The sequence below is a fragment of the Meles meles genome, chromosome 20 (assembly GCF_922984935.1).
Source record: "Meles meles chromosome 20, mMelMel3.1 paternal haplotype, whole genome shotgun sequence".
NCBI classification, from domain to species: domain Eukaryota; kingdom Metazoa; phylum Chordata; class Mammalia; order Carnivora; family Mustelidae; genus Meles; species Meles meles.
The window spans coordinates 4,175,641-4,190,363 of NC_060085.1; the positions used below are offsets into that span (position 1 = coordinate 4,175,641).

At 51.9% G+C, this 14,723-nt stretch overlaps 1 protein-coding gene across 8 annotated transcripts in view; it reads right to left on the reverse strand.

The window, feature by feature from the left end:
- The window catches only part of RFX2 (regulatory factor X2), a 91,220-nt gene that overhangs the window by 19,926 nt on the left and 56,571 nt on the right, over positions 1 to 14,723 (reverse strand). For 6 of the 8 annotated variants that reach the window (XM_045990193.1, XM_045990192.1, XM_045990189.1 and 3 more), the window contains exon 6: positions 4,213 to 4,287. The exons of the other annotated variants lie outside the window; for them this stretch is intronic. In XM_045990193.1, coding sequence (XP_045846149.1) covers positions 4,213 to 4,287 — 75 coding nt within the window. The remainder of the gene's footprint in view (positions 1 to 4,212; positions 4,288 to 14,723) is intronic. 8 annotated transcript variants of the gene reach the window in all.

Consider the following 14,723-nt stretch of genomic DNA (forward strand, 5'->3'; position numbering starts at 1 on the left):
TCGCTGCTGGAAGCTGAAGCCTTTGCTGTGACGTCAGTGTGGCATTGCCCTCGGACTCTCGGGGTGCCCCTTCCTCCCCTCCGTGAGCACCCCTGCCCGCCTGGGCTCTGGGAGGCTGCGGGACGGTAGGACAGGGGGGCATCTGGAGGGGCTGGAGGGGTGAGCACAAACCCATCGGTGCCAGGAAGCTGCCCCCCCCAGCGACAAGCACGGGGGTAACTGGGTTCCCCGGCTGCCACCCTCTCTTATTTGCAGGTCGGGATCCAGCTGAGGAAGGGCTGGCATTTGAGGCGGTCCTTTGAGCCCCAGGGTTTTTCTTCGGAGATAAATTTAGTGCTCGTCTCCCCCACCAGAATAAGAGCCCCACACAGGTAGAGATGGAACCGGGTCTGCCCACGTTTGCACCCCCAGGAAGTGCTCTGGACCAAGAGAAGGGGTCCTGAAGCACAGAGGGGCCCCCAGCACGCGGGAAGACCAAGGTCAGGGTGCAGAGTCTTTCTCTCTCTGCCTCCCTAACCCCCCAGGGAGCCCAGAGCGCCGCTTCCTAGGGAATCGTCTGGGAGCGGGAGGGGAACATGGACTTTCAGGCGAGAAGGGTGAGGTCAGATTCCGTGGGTGGTGCGCTGGAAGGGCCCTCAACGGGACCAGCTCACAGGGATGAGGAAGCGTTGGGGAAGAACGTTCACTTCGGCTTATCACCCTCCCCCAGCCCCATGTTGTGGAAAGCAAAAATGGATCTCTTCACTGGGTAATTACACTGGCTCTGACATCAGTGATGCGTGGTTATCTCCCAAGCAGAAGTAACTCTGGGGAGAGCGGACACCTCTGGCAGCCCCCGGAACAATCGGTTACACTTTCTCCCCCTTTTGCAACAGAGAGGAAGCTGATTCAGGTGACCAGTGTTACGTCCTGACGGAGCTGAGGGAGGGAGCCACGGGGAAGCATTCTAGGCAGAGGGTACAGCCTGTGCAAAGGCCCTGGGGCAGCACCGGGCCTGGTGTGTTGGAGGAACAGTGAGAGGGCCTGTGAGAGGAGGAGGAGGAGGGGAGGGGAAGGAAGGGACGGGGCCCATCGGGGCAGGGCCCTGGAGGCTGTTTGGAGGATGCTGGCTTCTACTTGGAGTGTGACAGGGGACCTGGAGGCTTCTGAACAGAGAGGTGCCATGATCTGACTTTGGTTTCAGTAGAATCGCTCTGGCCACTGCTGTGAGAAGGGCCTGGAAGCTGGGGGAGGGCAGCAGCCAAGGGATCACTAGGTGGTGGCCAGGACGGGTTGTTGGTGGGGGAAGGAGAAGTGCTCTGATTCGGGATGGTTCTGAAGGTGAGGTCAAGAGCATCTGGAGGCGGGGAGTCTGGGAGAAGGATGGGAAGAGAGGGTGAGCAGCAGAGGATGGTGGGAGGCGCGGGCACTGGAGGGGCCGTCGGGGCTCGGCTTTGGACATGCCGCTGTTGAGCCGCAGCTCCAAGCTGTTGGTGGGAGAGGCCTGGCGGCGGTGCCCCCTGGGAAACCGCCGTTCCACCGGGAGCCGGGGTGCGGTCAGCAAGACGGTGAGGGGCTTCGGGAAAGAAACCAGCGGTCTGAGCGAGACAGCTGCTGGAGGCCTTTGCCATGATGATTTGGAGCAATTTGTGGACAAGGGACCCAGCCCAGGAAGCTGCCGATTCAAGCCAAACCCCAACCCTGGTCTGCCTGGCACGCTTTGTCATCACACAGGCCCGCGGTCTGCCACCAACTGAAGACCACGTGATCATCGGCAATTTGTGCTCCTCGGTTAGAAAAAAAAGTCACAGAATCTAAATACAATTAATCTACGAGCAGGTCCTCCTCCGGGGGTCTGGAAGTAGCAGGAGTTTATTATCTAGACCACGCCTTCCCTGTGTGATAGTGACTGTGAGCCAGTGGGGGGGGGTGTCCCTGCCTGGGGGGGGTTGTTCTGAGCAGGGATCTGGGGGATGGCTGAGGGGCAGCCTTGGGAGGAGCCCAGGCCCCTCCCCTACTCGAGGCAGGGGACCTTGACTGAAGTGCCCCCCGCCAGGCCCGGCCAGGCACCCAGCTGCGGTGGGGAAGGTGTTTTCGTGCCCGGGGCAAGTGCTCTGCCTCCGTCCCTGCACACAGCTCTCCCTGGCTTTCAGGCCACCAAACCTGCCCGTCCCCACCTTTGAGACCGCTCGAGGCCCATTGCCTCCTGTGGGGCTTTTGACCCCAGGCTGGAAGGTTTCTTCCACCGGTAGACCCCCTGGGTTTCACTCAGCCCCTCGAAGGTGGCTGGGGAAATTCCCGGAGACCCCGACCTTGGCTGGGTCTGGAAGGCGCTGTCTCGTCTCCCAGGCTCGGGGCATCTCGCTGCCCCTGCCCCCCGGCCCCATGCTAGTGTGTCGTCGTCCTCGTCCTCGGGAAGCAAGCAAACCCCGCAGAGCACGGGAAGCAGCTCCAGCAGGAAACCTCCACGGCTGGTGTCTGTGTGCGCTTTGGTGTGACCTGGGCGCACTTTCTCAGCCCTGCTTGCCTACTGCCCGCACGTTCCCAGCGCGCGTGCGGGTGCGATGCCGCCGCCGCCACCCCGGCTCTCTGAGAAGGGTCGGCTGGGAGGCCACCAGGAGAACGGGTCCATGGGGTGAGGCCCCCAGCCCGGCTCGTCAGTCCTAGGGCGGGGCTTGCAAAGGAGCTGGGGCTCGGCCAGCGTCGCCCCGCACTCAGACTGTGGGCTGCGAGCAGCCAGGGTGACAAGCGTCATAAGTGAGTGTGGCCAGCGGCCGCAGGGCCATGGGGCCCTCCTAGGGGCCAGGACCCATTCTCTCCCTCCCCTCCCCGCTCTCAAATGAGCGGGACGAGCACCAGGTGGTTTTCCCAAAGATCTTATTTCTCTTCTCTGATTCTAAGCCGCCACGGCCAGGCCCGGCTGCTCGCGGCTCCCTGACACACGACACAAGGCCAGGGGGAAACAGACACGGGGAGCCTTTCCTGCTTGGAAACCGAACCAGCAGGGAAGCAGTCAGAGGAGTCTCCTTCCAAAGGAAATGTGTTAGAAGCCAGAAGCACCCCTGCAGCCAGAGACAAGCGGCTCATGCGTTTCCCCGCAGACATTTTACACTTCCTGCGGAGCCCTGCCTGCCTGGGGTCTGCACCCCGTTCTGCCTTCCTCGGGCTGACTGTCGAGGCCACGTGTGTCTGCTTCAGGGCCCTGCTGAACAGGTCCTTGTGCAGACTTGCCCGCACGGTGGCCCGAGTTTAAGACTGAGCAAGCACACGCTGGCAATTGCTCCCTCCCCAGATCTGGCCACGGGGCTGACACTGGCCAGCAGTAACTGGCGACAAGGAGGCCATGAGCCACCTAGTCCAGGGTGAGAGGAGAGGGAGGGCACTCAGCAGGGGCCTGACACTTTTATTTCCTTGTATATTTATTGCTTTGCAACAACAGGTGTGAGACTGCTCTCCCTTCCAGTGACCGGGCCTCTAAGGCCCAGGAGTTCAGGGCTTTTGCTCTCGTCATGTGTACATGGAGCAGCCCAGCACACCTGTGCCAGTCCAGAAACCTAGAAGTTTCTGGACCTTCCCTAGCTGGGTTTCTGCCCCAACATCACGGCCCTTTGAGCCAACGCCTCACTTGACGCGTTGGGCAGTCCTAAAGTCTTGAAGGGTCTTAGGGAATACTCTTACAGTCCCGTCCTGCCTCACAAAGCTGCCCAGAGACAGGGACATTAGCTGCCTCCTGCACGGAAGCTACCAGCAGTCTCCCCAGGGGCAGAGTGAAGGAGAAAGATGCCATACAGTTAAAATCAGTAGAAGTGTGTTGCTTTGCACTTTTCTCCTAGTGTTATTATTTTTTTCCCCGAAGAGCTGATCACGGACTGGAAACGCAGCTAAGAGTCATTAAGGCGTTCCGAGTCCCGCCTTCTCTGTTGTGGTTCCTGCCTGTTCTTAGTGTCATGTTATTTATGACGCCTGTCGCCTGCCCCCTCTCATGCTTCCCGCTGGGAGCGCCGGGAGGGTACGTGCTGTTACTGCTTGGAGGCAGGACCCTTTCCCTCACACTGCTGAAAGGTTGTTTTTTTTTGTTTGTTTGTCTGTTTTCTGGATGAAGCATCCTAGGTGGGCTTTCCCCCTTCTCTCAGCACCCGAGAAGGGTCATTTCATGGCCTTCGCTTGCTTTTTAAAATGCCTACGAAGGTTACGAGAGTGGCGGGGCAGGCCGCCAGGTGGACACACACTTACATGGCTGTTGAGTAAACCGCTTTTGTGTGAAGTGATCCCTTCGCTTTTTTGGAGGTTTTCAATCGCCATTTCAAGCTAAAGAAAATGTGTGCAGAAACAAAACAAAACAGAAAAAAAAAAAAAAAGGAAATCAGATGGTTAGCATCAGCCAAGATTGGTTTTTATTAATATCCAAATAATGATTCAAGCACCTACAAGATAAAAACAAGGCTTGACGCGGGTGCGGGCGTGTGGTTAGGTGCGGGGTTGGGGGGAAGCTGCGGGGAGCGGGGCGCGACTCCCGACATGCGGCTGAGCGCAGGAGCCGGGGCAGGGGCGCCAAGGAAGCAGTCTGCAAACACGGGCTGCTGCAGCTCAGCACGTCTGCGTGAACCCTGAGCAGAGGCGGGAGTCCAGGTAGAGGCAAAGCCAGCAGAACGACCACCCACTGCTCCCCCGGACCCGTCGCCGCTTGCTGCAGAGAATCCGCTGTCCACCCAAGGACAGCCGGTGGCACTGCCGACTTCCCGGCCGGCCTGGCCTGGCCCAAAGCCCAGGGTCTCCCTCTTGGGTGCTCCAGGAAGATACCAACGAGGCCAAAGACCCTGGCCCTGCCACTGAGAGGTGTCAAACCCTGGGACCACTGGACGCGTCCCGGAGATATGCTCCTGAAGGTTTACAAAGCATGGCTGGGCAGACAAGCTTATGTAGGAGTGAGAACAAGTCCCAGGGACAGTCACGGGGAGCTAACAGGAAGGTCTTCCTGGGAGAAGGGGTTCTGAGCTGGGCTCCAAGGACCTCATGGAAGCAGGGAGCTGAGGTGGTCTAGCAGGCCGCTGGACAGGAGGAGACACCCGGCTGTGTGCGGCCCCTGCCACATTTGTGTGCGCCGAATCTGACGCCCCCTTGTACATGTTAAGTGGAAGTGGGGAATCTGCTGGAGCCCGCCACGACAGGCAGAGAACTGCAATGAAAGGGAATAAACCCAAGGCACACCCTGACCATCCTTGAACACGCCGGGAAGGCAGACTTCGTTCAGTGATGCATGTGCAAAAAGCAGGTGGAACACGTATTTTGGAAAAAGCAGCTGGACGGGGCTCCTGGGGCAGAGCGCAGGGACAAGAGGGATCCGGCTCTGCCCATCCCCTCTTCCGACCGCCGCTGTGTGTGTCCAGTCGCCACTTTTGCTCAACACTCTACTGGAAGTTCTAGCCAGGGCAGTCTGGCAACGGTAAGAAACAGAAGACATCCATATCGGAAAAGAAGAAGTAGAACTATCTCTGTTTGCAGACAACATGATCTTAGACATAGAAAATCCGGAAGGAGCCACAAAAAAAACCTACGAATGCTCATAAACAAACCCGGCAGAGTTGTAGGATACAAGATCAACATACAACAATCAGTTACATTTCTCAACAATGAATGATAGGAAAATGAAATAAAGAAAACAATCTCATTTGCAATAGCATCAAAGAAAATAAAATACCCAGGAATAAATTTAGCCAATGAGGTAAAATGCTTGTATATTGAAACCTGTAACATTGCTGATGGAAATTAAAGAAGACCCACATAAAGAGAAGTCATCCTATGTTCATGGATCAGAAGACTTAATATTTAGATGGTGATACTCTCCAAGCTGATTAATGCAATGCTTATCCAAATTCTCTATTAAATTTCCAGCTGCTTTTTCAGAAATGGACAAGTTGATCCTAATTTGTACGGCATTGAAGGGAACCTGAATGGTCAAAACAATCTTGAAAAGAACACATTTGGAAGGCTCACATTTCCTGATTTCAACCAAAACTTACTATAAAGCTACAGAAACTGAAACAGGGCAATACTGGGATAATGACAGACATATAGATGTACATAGGTCAATGGAATGGGATTAAACATCCAGGAATAATCCCGTATGTCTATGGTCAACTGATTTTTGACAAGGGTGTCAAGACCACTGAACAGAGAAAGTAAATTTTCTAACGAACGGTGCCAGGATAGATGGGTTTCCACACGCAAACAAACAGAGTCGTTTACCTCACAATATATGCAAAAATCAACTCAAAATGAATCAGTGAACTCAATGTAAGAGCAGCAACCATAAAACGATTAGAAGAAGACATAAAGCAGTCATGTACAATAAGTTTATCTTCGTGACCTTGGATTTGGCAATGGATTTTTTATGTATGACACCAAAAGCACAAACGAAAGATAAAAAAAAGTCTTTACAGAGATAAACGGGACTTCACCGGAACTAAAAACTTCTGTACTGCAAAGGACACTGTTAAGAGAGTGAAAAGACAAGCCACAGAACATGGAGAACATATTTCCAAACTGTATATCTGATAAGGGTCTTGTATCCACTGTGCATCCACAAAAAGGAAGGAAGTAGTGGTACATGTTACCATGTGCGTGAGCCTCGAAAGCATGATGCTCAGTGAAAGAAACCAGGCACGAAAGACCACAGAGTGCATGATGCCATTTACATGAATTGTCCCAAACAGGAAAATCTAGAGACAGGAAGCAGAGCAGTCAGCAAAGGTTGAAGGAGGAGGGAATGGTGGGGAGGGGTGACTGCTAAACCATCAGGGTTACCAGTTTCCAGGCTGATGAGAATGTTCTAGAACTAAAGAAGGTAAGGGTTGTACAACATTGAGAATGTACTAAGTGCTGTTGAATCATATACTTTTAAGTGGTTAAAATGATGAGTTTTATGTTATGTGAATTTGACCTTGATAAAAAATACACAACTAATTAAAAAAACCACTATTCTCCCTGGCCATTTGAATGGATCTGTTCCCCACACGCGTGGCTTTGTCACTTGGAAAATACTGGTCCACTGACTTGGCAGATGTTCCAAATGCGGACATGCTTCATGACACAGGATTGAAAAATCACACTGGTTAATATCACCACTAAGCTCAAAACTGTAATTCTTCTTTGGTTGAAAATGTATTGGCAACCACATCAGTCGGCTGCTTTCCTGGATACATCCATCTCACGCCGATCATTTTTGAGAAAATGCCTGCCAGTTCCCCAAGTCTGAATAATCGTCATTTGTCCGTTGTTCCTTCAAGCACTGTTTCTTGACAAAAATGGCTGGTTTGGCTCATAGTTGCTTGTCCGGCGGCTTTTCCTTGGGGCAGTCATCATCCTTTGGCAGAGGAAGTGCTTTTTGTCACACAGACTATTGGAAAGATGTCAACTCTAGGACTGAGATTTAATACAATTAATAGCAATTAATAGCTCCACCAAGGACCGTGGGTTACCCTTAACTGGAAATCGCAGGACCCCACCCGCTGTTCTCTTTTCCTTTTCACTGTGAGTGCAGGGTGGTGAAGACCACGGTGACTTCTGGGAGACTTCAACGCCTCTGCCTAGCTCTGTACCAGCATTTGTGACCCGGGGGGCTCATGGATGTTGGTTTTGCACAATCAGTCAGATGCCAGCGGAGGGAAAGTGGTGACTGATGGCTCAGCATTATTATGAAAACAGTTTTGACCCCGTAGGACCCCTGGGAGGGTCCTGGGGACACCCAGAGGAGTGCCGGACATGTTTAGGACTGACTGCTAAAAACCCTATTGTGGAAAAGAACACAAAATAAGGCTTGCTGCCTAAGATCTTCCTAAAGAACCCATAGCTCTTAAGTAGGGTCTGATCAAGTCCCCGGATGCAGGAAATTAATTTAATGCACAGTGGAAACTCCCAAGGTGTTCACTGTGTCTTATTTTTTTTTTAAGATTGAAAAAAATTATTTATTTGACAGAGAGAGATCACGAGTAGGCAGAGAGGCAGGCAGAGATGGGGGGGGGGGGGAGGAGAAGGAAGCAGGCTCCCTGCTGAGCAGAGAGCCCGATGCCCAAGACGGAGACTTAACCCACTGAGCCACCCAGAGGCCCCTCACTGTGTTTAAAATTAAATCTTCGAGTAAACATCAGTAGGTGGTGAAGGTCAGGAAACCACCCAGCACCGCGCCCAAGGCGGGATGCGGAGGTTAACGCTCCGGAGTCAGCCCTGACGGCTCAGTGCGCACGTCCGTCCAGCAGAGGGCGCTGTGGCGCCACCGCCCAGCCCCGTGCGGGAGGCGGCGGGTCCTGCTTCCAAGAACAAGGAGCGTTTGCACTTGAAGTCGGGTCTTCCTTACACACCGGCCGGAGTGACTCCCACCGCAGGAATCCAAACGCCTGGCTCAATCCTCTCAGTGGCTGGAGCGGTTAGTGTTTAAATATGCTTAAAATAAAAACTAATTTTATATTTGACTGGAGTTCAGCATTTTGCTATTTAAAAATACTTATCAAGATGCTACCTGCACAGGCCAGCGGATGGAACAGTAAGGAGGAGCCAAGGCCGGACGCAGTGGTGCCCCCCCGCCCCGCCCCCCGGGCAGTCTTCCTGAAAATCACTTCCGGTTTGTGAACTTGCGCAGCTTCCTTCCCTCTTGGTGTTGTGCACATGCTTATGCTTCCGTTTCTTACCTTATCAGGACCTTCATTTTTATTTTTCACTCAGTGAATGCAGCAATATTCCTTTTCACTGGCCACTTAATACTGGTTTCTGCTACATGAATTATGAACAGAATAAGGGCGGAGGGGAAGGACACATGTCACGCGTTAAGGGCTTGTCCGGAAGGAGGGCAGAGAACACGTAAGGACTCCCGATCAGAGATGTAGTGTCTCAAGAACCCTAACGTAATAGCAAATAGCAGACACGTCTTAATAGCTCCCAAGTATATTCAAATAAGTCACTATTTAGAAAATACCCCTCCTTTCATGTATAATCCTAGCAAAATTCCACCTGCTGTGAGGACTGTCTTGGGGGCTCCTAAGGAGGGTGGAGGTTACTTCCCTGAGGTCATGAGCTTACGCCCAAGTGGCCATTCCATTGATAACATAATAATCTCATTAAGAGGGGCCACTGGAGGGGCGCCTGGGTGGCTCAGTGGATTAAGCCGCTGCCTTCGGCTTGGGTCATGATCCCAGGGTCCTGGGATCGAGCCCCATATCCAGCTCTCCGCTCAGCAGGGAGCCTGCTTCCTCCTCTCTCTCTGCCTGCCTCTCTGCCTACTTGTGATCTCTCACTGTCAAATAAATAAAAAATAAAATCTTAAAAAAAAGAGGGGCCACTGGATAGGGGTCCCCTCTGCCAAGGGCCACAATGACCACCGCTGGCGCAACAGCAGCGTTGTGCCACATATTCAGTTCTGCTATCACGGAATCTTGTGTGATTATCTTTCTGAGCCAGTTCTTAGAGATCAAGGTTGGCCAACTTTTTCTGTAAAGGGCCAGAAAGTAAATATTTTGGGTTCTGTGAGCCAGGCAGTCTCTGTCCACAACTACTCCACTCTGTCGGTGGGATTGGAAAGCGGCCACAGACAAGTGAAGGAATGGGCGTGGCCGTGTGCCAATAAAACTTTATTTGCAAAGTCAGGCAGCTGGCTGGAGTTGGCTGCGCATAGTCTGCTGCTCCCCGCTGCCCCATAGTTCTACCAAGAATACACGTTACGGATGTATTAGACCTTATTGTTCAACTGACTTTTTAAAAATGACGTGGGCAGAGAGGGGATAGCTGCACAATATTGTGAGCGCCCTGGGGACTTTGGATAATCATTTTCAGCGGCTGACGTGTTTAGTTCTCGCAATTCTTAGAACTTCAAGCAATAGAGGTCTACTGAATGAAAGAATTTTTAAACTTTTCATTTGGAAATAATTCCAGACTTACAAAAACGTAGAAAAAGTAGCACTAAGAATTGTGTACTCTTCAGCCAGCCCTCCCATCTGTTAGCATCTCGCATGATCTTAGCACAAGGATCAAGGCCCAGAAACCAACCCCCATGCACTGCGATGAGTCAATGGAAGGCCTAAGTAGAATGTGATGACCACTGTGTTGATGTCCTTTCTCGGGTCCGGGATCCCATCCAGAGCCCCACACACTGTGGTCCTTTCGCATCCACAGCCATGAGAGAAAATACCAGAAATTGAGAAATGGGCGAAGAATGGAAGAGGATTTTATCAGATCAATGACCAGCCCATTTGTCCACAGTCGCCCTTGACCTTCTAAGTGGGTCTGTATCGTCCCGGAACAGGAACGACGTCCCTGGTAAATTATGTGCGACGTTTCCGAATAAGCGCCACAGCGTGCTTTCTTGCTTTCTTTCCAGGATGACATTCTCCTTCTTTAACTTTGTCACCGGAGGCAGGAGAGAGAAAAAAAAAAAGCGGCGCTCCTGAGCAAACCCACGTACTACTCCCACCTGCACGAAGAAATGTGCAAAACCAGCTTCCGAAGTGCTGATCTCACTGAATATGTGTCAAAACCCACAGCATGTGTAGCACCAAGCACGGACCCTAATGGGAACCGCGAGCTTTAGTTGATAGTGACCGTGGGTCGAGATGGAGGGTGACAACAGTACGGAACTTCCGCGAAAGGCTAATGAGGGCAACCGTGGGCGTGGGGGGGGAGGGGGGCTACAGGGATTCTCTGACTTCCCGCTCGATTTTCCTCTGAACCTAAAGTGGCACTTAAAATTTAAAAAAAAAAAAAAAAAAGGAGTCTATTAAATTAAAGAAAAAGGTGATGAGAAATACTTGAATCCCAGAACAAAGCAGATTATGCTCTTGGCAAACTCCCTTTCTCAATGTGCATTTGCTTGCAGAGTTTTTGCTCTGACAGTTGGACGGAAGCTCTGATGTGCAGAGGATGAGGAAGCTTCTAGCAAATGCTTGGTACATGGGTGATATTTGCGTCTTCACTGGAAATGCAGGCTGCGAAGAAGACACGTTTGGCGACTGATCATGAACTCGGAGCCGTGTGGTGGCAAGCCTGCCCCGCCGGCCGCATGGAAGAGAGGCCGTGAGACCCCGGAGGGGCACGTGTGGGGAGCCAGGCCGCACCCAGGGAGCCCCAGTGGTCCCTTCGCAGTCTCCCCGGCCTGGACTCCGCGCTGGTGAGCTGGAGAGAGATTACGAGATTTGACTTTCCTGAACCCACGTGCGGGTGGTCAGGGGGAGACGCTCCTTGTGTGTAGGAAAGGAGGAGCTGAGTTTCTGACGATGCCAGGAAAGAGATTCCTGTGATTTCAAGGGGCGTATCTCCAGGCTGTATGTCGGAGAACTCGAATCTGTCAGTCCAGGGCCCTAAACAGTGTGTCTTTTAATATTGGGAACCAGATCTCAGGATTTTCGAAGACTCCAAGTGTCCCGGAGGGCCAGGTTGCTGACACCCCGGCTTCTCAAAGCCAGCACGTGCGGGTTGCCCTTCGTCTGGGGGAGGAAGAAATGGACGGTGCAGTCCTGGGCACATCTGAAAGTCACCTCAGGTGCCACGAAGCGGACACAAGCTCTTTCGGTAGCGGAACGCAGCCTGAGAAAGCTCAGGACCCGCCTGCCGCTGTTCTCTGAGGTGACCTCACTCCTCACCCTTCTGGCTTCGGCATGGCACGTGCTGATGGACCTGGGGCGTGGCAATCCCGAGCGGCGTCACCCGGGAGGACACCGTCCCGATCTCTGTGTGATCCGAATACCCAGTACCCGCCGCTCCTGGTGACCTAGGACTCCGATTTCCTGGAAACGAAGAGTTTACAAAGACGCCACTCAGATGGGGAACGTGACCCCTGGGTCAGCATATCCTTCCTGAGGGCCAGACCTAGAGGCGCTAATGAACCACGGCAATGGCACGGTCCCGCCATGGGCAGGAAGGCCGCATATCTACTAGTGTAAGAATTGGTGAGAACGTTGTCTTCATCGGTCCACGCTGTGTGGCCCGTGGGGGCCCCGTGTTTGTACGGCCTGGCCTCCTGCAGCCCCGGATGGCAGGGTCTCTACCTCGTGCAGCCTGAGAGCCCCCAGTGTCCCCTCGACACGACCCAAAGGGCGACTCCTGGGCAGAAACAGCGAGAGCAAGCCTCTGGGTTTAGACCTCGGGCTCCGTGTGGTTCTAAGTGCCACAGCAGGTGGTTTTACCCAGCGCTCCTCATGTAGGCCACTCAGTTTGAAGAGTTATATAACACTGAGGAACTAAAGACTCAAGAAAATCTGCACCCCCCCCCCCCGCCCCGAATCTGCAATCTCTCATTGAGGCTAGACAGATGATTCCCTCTGGTCTTCACGCTGTTTCCAGAAATGACTTAAGGTCCCAAAGCTCTTGACGGAAAAAGCTGGCCGGCCTCAAGTGTTGGATGCCGGAGACGTATTGCAATTCTGTTGCAATCTCAAGGCTGTTCTTGTTCTCAGCTCCCGGAAAGCCCCTCAGATCGCTGCGACGCGCGTGAGATGTTCCCATGCCAAAGCAAGTCGAAGCACAGCGTGGGCAGGGTCAGGAATCGGACTGCCTTCTGAGATGATCGCTCCTGGGGCTCGCATGGAGAGGGGTGTCAGACACAGCCCATTCACGGATTCCCAAAGGATTTAAAAACATGGATCTTCTGAAGCAACTCAGATGAGAAACCATGGTAGCCTCGTTGCCCGGTGTCTGGGCTGCACACTTCTTTGCAACAGGATAGTGTGGACCATGGAGAACGCTATCGTTTCTTAGGAAATCTGGGACCCGTGATCCCAGGATATTCTGGTATCACACACTGACTGGACTCGTTGACATCAAACCTGTCATGTCTGTGACAGTTAATGTGGTCTGTGAGGAATGTTTTCTCATCGATACCAGCTCGAAACTCACATCTATTTGGCCAGTCCTCCAAGGGAGGCCATGTGTGGTTGCCTGTGGCTGCCCAGGCCCTGGTGGGCTGCAGGGACTGAGTGAGGCAAGGGGCAAGCTGGTGTACCAGGGCCCGCCCCACACATTAAGGCCTCTGGAGAGCAAGTGACTTCTCTCCACCCTGCCCACAGAACCGGGTCCTGGGGAGCACTCTGGACATAGAGGACAGAGACACCGGGGTTGGAGGAAGACTCTCTGATGTCAGGTGACCCCAAAGCACGTGAGGACCAAAAGGACAGGGAGGCGACAGGAGGATCATCTTCTATTTTGGGAGATTATTAGCCCCACTCCAAAAGAGGAAGTTATCTTCTAAATTGACGACCAATCAGCATAATCCATCACAGTAACAATGTACAGAAGATAAAACTCATGATCATATAAATGAAGAAAAAGCATCTGACAAAAATTAATGTTCATTTATGATAAAGAGTTGCAGAAAACGAGGGAATAGAGGGGAATTTCCTCAACCTAAAAAAGGGCATTCATGGAAACCTGAGCCAACATCACACCTAGCGGAGAAAGACCGAAGACTTGCCCCTAAGACTGGGAACGAAGCACGGATGTCCGCTCTTGCCACTCCTGTCCAGCACTATACTGGAAATCCTGCTAGTGCAAAATGATGAGAAAGAGGAATGGGAGTCATCCTGCTTGGAAAGGGAGAAACAAAATTGTACCTATTTGCAGACAACAAAAAAGTCTTGTAGCTTTTACAAGTAAGTTCAGCAAGGCCGCAGGATGGAAGGCCAACAGCCAAAAATCAACAGCTGGAAACAAAGTTAAAAATCAACACCACATACGATAGCTCCAGAAACATAAAATATTAAGGCATAAATCTAATAGAATATGTATGGAATTTGCATGCAAAAAATGACAAAATGCTGATGATGGAAATCAAAGAAGATCTAAGTAAATGGAAAAAATATACTATGTTCATGGATGGGAAGACCTGACATCAGAAAGATGTCAGTTCTCCCCAAAGTGATCTATAGGTCTAATGCTGCTTCACCAAAATCTCGCAATGAATTTTTTTGTAGATATAGATAGGACGACAAATTTCTGTAGAAAATTCTAAAATTATGTAAATAGCCAACGCAACAGTGAAGTGAGAGGAAACACTTGACACAATTTTGGATGAAAGGACACTCTAAAGACACAAAAACACATCTGCCAATCACTTATCTGATGGGGGACTTGTACCCAGGATACATAAAGAACTCTCAAACCTCAACAGTAAGCAAACAAACAATCCAGTTAAAAAACAGCAAATGACTTGAACTGAGAGGTCACCAAAGGGCATATAATGAAAGGCAAACAAGCACGTGAAAAGCTGCTTACCACTGTTAGCAATCAAGAAAATGCCGATCAACCACTATGCATCCATCAGAACGTGGAAAGTGAAGAATGGTTGACAACACCAAGTGCTGGTGAAGATACATCACTGGGCGGGGGGGACACGCAAAACGGTACAACCACTTGGGAAAACGGTTGGCAGTTTCCAGTAATGTTCAACACACACTTACCGTCTGAACCAGCAATCCCGCTTGTAGGTATCGATCCAAAAGAAAGGAAAACATATGTCCATACCAACACCTGTACGTGAGCGCGTAGTGAGGCTTTCTTCACAATCACCCCAAACTGGAAACTGCCCAAATGGCCCTCAAGTGGTGACTGGATGGAAGAGCTGCGGAGCAACGGAACTCTACCCAGGGGCGGAGGAGTGAGCACTGATTCACAAGACGATGTGACTGAGTCTCTAAAGAGACCCTGCGAGTGAGAGAGGCGGCCTCTGAAGGTCACCGACTATGTATGTTCTTTGGATGCGACATTCC